The 7,701-nt window shown below is 36.2% G+C and overlaps 1 protein-coding gene across 4 annotated transcripts in view; it reads left to right on the plus strand.

The window, feature by feature from the left end:
• The window catches only part of EED (embryonic ectoderm development), a 33,307-nt gene extending 25,944 nt beyond the window's left edge, over positions 1-7,363 (plus strand). For all 4 annotated transcript variants that reach the window (XM_060160175.1, XM_060160174.1, XM_060160172.1 and 1 more), the window contains 3 exons: positions 5,651-5,809; positions 6,538-6,611; positions 7,028-7,363. In XM_060160175.1, coding sequence (XP_060016158.1) covers positions 5,651-5,809; positions 6,538-6,611; positions 7,028-7,154 — 360 coding nt within the window. In that variant the 3' untranslated portion in view covers positions 7,155-7,363. The remainder of the gene's footprint in view (positions 1-5,650; positions 5,810-6,537; positions 6,612-7,027) is intronic.
• Positions 7,364-7,701: the final 338 nt, after the last annotated feature.

Raw genomic sequence — 7,701 nt, forward strand, 5'->3', positions numbered from 1 at the left:
GAATTCTATTTGATAATATTTTGTTAAAGATTTTATATGTATTAATGAGATATGATATTGGTCTGAAGTTTTCTTATTTATATTGCCTTTGTCTGGTTTTGGTATCAATAATACTGTCCCCTAGGCCTAGAAATTTTTGAGGAGGAGTTTAAAAATTAAACACTCAGTTTCCTTAAAAGTGAAAAGGTTATTCGAATGAACTGTTTCATATTGAGTGAATTGTGGTAGTTTGTGCTATTTGAGGAGTTGATCCATTCCATCTAGTATAAAATTTATGTGTGGAGAGTTGTTTGTAGTTTGTAGTTGTTTATTATCCTTTTGATATCTGCAAGGTCTCTAGTGATAGCCCCCGTTTCATTCCTGAAGTTAGTAATTTATATCTTCTCTTCTGTCAGTCTTTTTAAGAGTTTGTCAAATTTTCTTCTGTTATCTCCTGTCTTCCTTCTTTCCTTTAGTTTGCTGTGAGTTGTTTTTGTTCTATTTTTACGATGGGAGCTTAGATTATTTAGTTGAGACTTTTCCGATGTAAGCATTTAGTGCTATAAATTTCCCTGTCAGCACTGCTTTAGCTTCATCTCACAAAAATTTTGATATGAAGTGTGTTGTGTAGTTTCTAGGTGCTAGGAAATTTTCTTGTTGTCGTTCTCTTATTGATTCTAGTTTGATTCCATTTTGGTCAGAATATACTCTTTATGATTTTGATTCTTTTAAATTTTTTGAGATTTGTTTTATGACCCTGTTTTGGGTATGTTCCATGGGAGCTTGAAAAGAATGTATATTCTGCTGTTCAGTGGAGTGTTCTATAAATGTCAGTTAGATCCTGTCAGTTGACAGTGTGGTTGAATTCTTCTATGTCTTTGTTGATTTTCTGTCCACTATTCTAATAATTAATAAATTATTGAGAAATAAGTGTTGAAGTCTTCAACTATAATTGTGGCTTTTTCCCTTTCTCCTTTTAGTTCTGTTACATTTTGCAGCTCTGTTGGTTGGTGTATACACATTTAGTATTGCTTTGTCTTGGTAGCTTGACCCTCTTATCATTATGTAAGGTCCATCTCTGTCTCTGGTAAAGTTTTTGCTTTGATGGATCCTTTGTCTTACAGTAGTAGAGCCATTCCTGCTTTCCTTTAATTAATGGTCTTTTTCAAACCTCTTTTGTTGTTGTTGTTTATTTATTTTTGACTGCCTCTGGTCTTGGTTGCTGTGCCTGGGCTTTTTCTAGTTGCAGCGAGTGGGGGCTACTCTTCATTGCAGTGCGTGGGCTTCTCATTGCAGTGGCTTCTCTTGTTGCAGAGCATGGGCTCTAGGGTGTATGGGCTTCAGTAGTTGTGGCACATGGGCTCAGTAGTTGTGGCTCACAGATTCTAGAGTGCAGGCTCAGTAGTTGTGGCGCACGGGCTTAGTTGCTCTGCAGCATGTGGGATCTTCCCGGACCAAGGCTCGAACCTGTGTTCTCTGCATTGGCAGGTGGATTCTTAACCACTGCACCACCAGGCAAGTCCCATCTTTTTCAAACCTTTTACCTTTAATCTACCTGTATTGTTATACCTGAAGTGAGTTTCTTTTTTTTTTTTTGTGGTACGCGGGCCTCTCACTGTTGTGGCCTCTCCCATTGCGGAGCACAGGCTCCGGACACTCAGGCTCGGCAGCCATGGCTCACAGGCCCAGCCGCTCCGCAGCATGTGGGATCCTCCCGGACCGGGTCACAAACCCGTATCCCCTGCATCGGCAGGCGGACTCTCAACCACTGCGCCACCAGGGAAGCCCCGAAGTGAGTTTCTTAAAGATAGCATATAGTTGGGTCATATTTTTTTAATTCACTTTGCCAAACTGTCTTTTAGCTAGTATATTCAGACCATTTATATTTGAGCCTTAACTTACCAATTATTACATTAAGTTTACTATTTAATTTTTTTTCATTCTTTTCATTTCTCTGGGTTTTTTCGCCTATGTGCACATATTTTAGAATTCCAATTTGATGTATCTATACTACTTTTGAGTACATTTCTTTGCGTAGCTTTTTTGGTATTTGCTCTGGGTGTTACTATATATATATATATATATATATATATATATATATGTATATATATATGTATATGATATATATGTGATCAGTCAGTATATCAGCATTTTACCACTTCAAGTGAAGTATAGGAAGCTTACCTCTCTTTCTCCTCCACTTATTATTGTCTCAAATATTCCCTTTACAGTTGAGAACTTCATCAAAGAGTATTACAATTTTTGCTTCAACTGCCAAACAGAATTTTAAAACTCAAGAAGAAGAAGAATGTTGTGTTTACTCATTATGCTTTTTCTGTTGTTCATTCCTCCTTTCTGATATTCCAAGATTCCTTCTTATATCATTTCCTTTCTGTTCATCAAACTTCCTGTAGCCATTCTTTTAGAATGGTGACAAATTCTTTTAGTTTTTCTTAGTCTGAGGATGTCCTCATTTCTCCTTCATTCCTGAAGCATATATTCACTGAATATAGGATTTTGTGTTGATGGTTCTTTTCTTTAAACATTTGAAAAATGTTGTCCCCCCTCTGGTCTCTGTCATTTGTAATGAGACATCTGCCATCATTGAATTGTTTATTTCCTATAGGTAAGGTGTTCTTTCTATCTTAACTGCTTTCGGGATTTTTTTTTCTTCGTCTTTAGTTTTCAGAAGTTTGAATGCGATATGCCTGATATTGATTTCTTTGAGTTTATCTTTTTTGGCGTTCACTCACCATCTCAAATCTAGTAGGTTTGTCTTTGGGGACATAATTTGTCCCAAAATTGGCAACTTTTCAGCCATTACTCAAATTCTTATTTAGCCCCACTTTCTTCCCCCTCTCCTTTAGGAACTCTAATGATGTGAATATTATGTTTTTGTTTGGTCCCTGAGACTCTGTTATTTAATAAGTCTGTTTTCTCTCGTTCAAATTGGGTAATTTCTATGTTCTAACTTTAAATTTACTGACTCTTTCATCTCTCTTTTTTTGCTGGTGAGCCCTTCAGTTGTTTTTTATTTTAGCTATAGTTTTTTTAGTTCTAAAATTTACATGTGATTCTTATCTTTTATTTCTTTGCTGAGACTTTTTTTATTGTTTTAAATGTGTTTGTAATTTCTCATTGAAGCATTTTTATGGTAGCTGCTTTAAAATCCTTGTCAGATAGTTCTAACATCTGTGTCATCTCAGTGTTGGTATTTCTTGATAATCTTTCCTCATTAAAGTTGAGGTTTTTACATTTCTTGGTATGACAAGTGAATTTTGATTAAGATATCGATATTTTGGTTACTGTTACAGAACTCTGGATCTTACTGATATTTAAGCAGGCTTCCTTTGATAAATTTTCAGCTGGGGAAGGGGAGTGCTGCTTCATTATTGGCAGGTGGCAAGGGAAGTTCAGCTTCCCCACTTGGTTGACTTGGTGATTTTGTCTCTTTACTACTGGGGTGGGAGTTCAGGCTTTTCACTGGGCCTCAGGTGATAGCACCCTAGCAAGAGGGGTTGGGAGGCCTCAGTACTGCTCCCCGAGTGTCTCCACTGACACTGAGAGTGGTGGGTGGTTGTGAACATTCTGACTCTCTGCTAGGCTTCCTCTAATACCACCCCAGGCAGAGGGTGAGGAGGAGAGTCACCTCATTACCATGAGGGGTAGGGAGGAGTCAGGGTGTTACGTACTTGAAGTGTTTAGTTATCACCTGAGAAGGGACCCCACTGGGACTTTGCTGGTCCACATGTGTGGATGGGTCCACTGTTTTTTCTGTGGTATTAAGGGTTTACCTAAAAATTTTCTCTCATGCTAGGTTGCCACTTTCCTGGTCCTTTGCAGAGAGTAGGCTTTTGTTGGGGCTTTTTGTTTGTTTTTTTGTCTTCACTTGTTAGCTTTGTTGAGTTGCTACCTTCTCTAGCATCCAGTCTGGGATACATAAAGAGGCAAAAGAAAACCAAGCAACTCAATGTTCTTCATGTCCCAGGGCCCCTAACCAGTCTGCCTCCTCCCTAGCCTTCAGACTTTTAAGCTGTACTTAACGAGATAAATAGGAAAAAGTACCTCTACTTCATCTGTTTTGGAAGCAGAATTAAAAAAGGAGGAGCTCTAAAATTTCTGCTCTTAGAACACAATCAGATGATAGGAAAGGATTTCTGCATTTTAGGTGGGAAGCTGAACTGAATATTGGTGGTCTCAAATCTGGCTCCACATCAGAACTATTGGGAGGACATTGTAAAAATAGATTCCTAGGCTTCATCCCCAGATATTCTAAATCTGGCATAGGGACCTGGGAATTTGTAATGTTTAAAAACTCTCTAGATGATTTTCTAGTACAGCCATCCATCAGTGAGATTATTTAGTTCTCCATGAGGGAACTCTATTGATTAAGGATCCTTTACCAATACAGTCAGTAGGAAGCACTTGAAGAAGTATTTTACAATTCTGCTGCTTTGGCCTCCCTTCTCAGAGTTTGTGATCAGTAGAGTTGGGGTCAAGATGAGTATTTAAAGAAAGCTGTACAGTCTATGTCAATCCAATTGTGTACTTAGTTAAGAGTCATCAGCCTAGGTGATCTCTAAGATACTTTACAATGAAGAACTTGTGTAACAGATCCATATCCCTGGGATTTTATATAATCCAAAAAGGGCAGAGAAGAAAAAAAGCATACTGTCCACTCCCTAATCTCCCTGTGACCCCACAGAGCTACCACATGTGGTTGTTAGGCTGTATCCTGTAAAGTTCCAGGAGGCATTCTTCCCCTACACCAGGATTTCTCAATCCTGGCCCTGTGGAAGTTGGGTAAGACAGTTCTTTTTTGTGGGAGGAGCTGTTCTGTGCATTGCAAAGTGTTCAGCATCTCTGGCTTCTATTAACTAGAAGCCAGAGACATTGCCAAATATCCCTTAGCAAGCAAACCACACAGGAATATAAATAGTGCCCTCTGTTTTGCATTTTTTCCTCCCATTCTATTCTTTACCACTTGCTGCTTAAATAGAATGTATGTAAAGGTTCAGTGTTGCAGGATAGGGAAGGTGTAACTCAGCCTATTTTAATCCCATCCCCTTATCAGTGTCTTGATATTGAACCACTGCTTTTATTGCCTTCTGTATAATCTGACCTCTAAGGCCCCTTCTATGAATTCATTAGCTTTCCTATGACATCTCTTGAGCACCTATCATGTAGTGCAGACAGGAGGATTAATAGTTAACCAGATATAAAGGGAACCATGGGGGTTTAGAAGTGGAATGGGGAAGGATGAAACTAGCGAAGTAAGCAGGGGCCATATTGAAGAGCTGTGTATTCTAATACAGTGTTTGTAATTTTACCTTTGCTATAAAATACTTCAAGTCTCTGGATGCTGAAGTATCTAAAGCTGAATTTGTTTTGGTTTGGAAGAGAAATTGTGACTTCAAAAATGAATATTCTAGACAGTGTAATGCTTTTGTATTGTTAAAATCTGTTGATAATCAGACTTCTTGTCCGTAAGTGTGGATACTGACTCTGTAAATATAAATGAATGTATATCGCTGGACTCAGTAGATGGATAACCAGGTTCTAAGAGCTGTGAGTTCTGAAATGATAGTAGAGAAAAAGCTTTGTTTTTAATGTTTAAAATTCAGTTCTTTGATTAACATTTCTTTTTTTCTCATTTCTGTCTTTTTTAAAGTCTTGTGAAAATGCCATTGTATGCTGGAAACCTGGCAAAATGGAAGATGATATAGATAAAATTAAACCCAGTGAGTCTAATGTGACTATTCTTGGGCGATTTGATTACAGCCAGTGTGACATTTGGTACATGAGGTTTTCTATGGATTTCTGGCAAAAGGTAGCAACATATTTTTACATTTTGAAATTATTTGACTTAAAACCATGGCAATTTTAGTTTTCCCTGTAGTGTATCTGTATTCTATTACCTCTAAGTTTAATCTACCTTGATTTTTTTGTATTAATTGCTTTGGCCTTTGATGTTATTTATTCTACCCTTGTGGCTCTGCACACCATCTGCAGTGCTTATTATAAATGAAATTGACAGGTGTCAATGGTGGCAGTTAGGTGTTTACTTTCCGTAACATCTGTTACTAAGATTTAATGTTTTGGATTAGAGTGTTAATCTTTTTATATAGAAAACCAACATGGAAGATAGAGACAAAATATTAGTTATCTAAAATTTTTTCAAAATTTGGTGTTAGAATTTTGTGATAAATTACTTGGGTATTTATTTCTATATGAAAGCTTTGGAAATTTCCTATGGCTTTTACTACAGTTCTTTAAGGCAGAATAAAGAGTACATGCTAACTATGTAAATAAATTGTAAAGTTCTTCGTAAATTTACAAAATAACCTCCTTATTTTACTCAAGACATCTTTGTGATGCATTAGTTGCTCTTATCCTCATTTACACAATAAAAGAAATATAAGATGCAAAGAAATAACCAAGAGCGTTGCCATAGGCTGGAGCTGAGGTTTTTCTGAAATAAGAAAGATGTCTTAGGATTGTTTGAAATCTTTATAGCTTGTTTTAATAATTTGATTTGTTTTTAATATGTTTATACAGATGCTTGCATTGGGCAATCAGGTTGGCAAACTTTATGTTTGGGATTTAGAAGTAGAAGATCCTCATAAAGCCAAGTAAGTATTTAGAAATTCCTCTTCATAATTTCTGACTTTTCCTCCAAAGTGTTATGTCAGCATAGAGGAAGTAATTGATACTTGCAATGCCAACCTTAAATCATTTGTAACATTTACATTCTCAGAGTATTGTAAAGTATTTCTTTTTTATTCTAATAATGATTGTTTTTCCCAAGTACTTTGGTAATAAGTTATTTCTCTTTTTTTAATATAAGTTATATAGTACCTCTTGGATTTAAAATATACCCAAATTTTATGAAATTTGAGATTGGGCTCTTAGTGAACTGTATTCTGTTTTCAAGTGCTTTCTATATGACTTGGAATATCTATTCATTTTCTGACTCATTGTTTTAAGTTAGACACTGACAGCATTATATATGCATGGTATTTAACCTGTTGTCATGTTTTCTCCCTAGATGCACAACACTGACTCATCATAAATGTGGTGCTGCTATTCGACAAACCAGTTTTAGCAGGGATAGCAGCATTCTTATAGCTGTTTGTGATGATGCCAGTATTTGGCGCTGGGACCGACTTCGATAAAATACTTTTTCTCAATCAAAATTAGAGTGTGTTTTCTGTGTACAGTAGAACTAACGTATCTTGCTAGTAAGGGCACATAGAGCATTTAGAGTTGTCTTTCAGCATTCAATCAAGCTGAGCTGAATGTAGTGATGTTTACATTGTTTACACTCTTTGTACTGTCTCCTGCTCAGACTCTACTGCTTTTAATAAAAATTTATTTTTGTAAAGCTGTGTTGTATTTTAGTTTATTTTGTTTTGTTCATTGTGATGAAAAGAAATGTTGAAAGTAATAAAATTACACTGTATCTTTTTGCAGTGATTATTATTGTTTTATTTGTGTAACTGGAGAAAGCTATATAATATAGTGATTAAGTATAAGCTCTAGAACAAACTGAATTTTAATCTTGGCTCTGCCACTAACTGACCTTGGGTAAGTAAAAGGATCAAGTGATTTAATACATGTGAAGCAATTAGAACAGTACTTGACTACACTAAACCCTTACCTTTATTGGAAATTGTATTTCCTATGGTTTTATATTTCTTAATGATTTCTTCTATAATAATT

Source organism: Lagenorhynchus albirostris, chromosome 9 (assembly GCF_949774975.1).
Source record: "Lagenorhynchus albirostris chromosome 9, mLagAlb1.1, whole genome shotgun sequence".
NCBI classification, from domain to species: Eukaryota; Metazoa; Chordata; class Mammalia; order Artiodactyla; family Delphinidae; genus Lagenorhynchus; species Lagenorhynchus albirostris.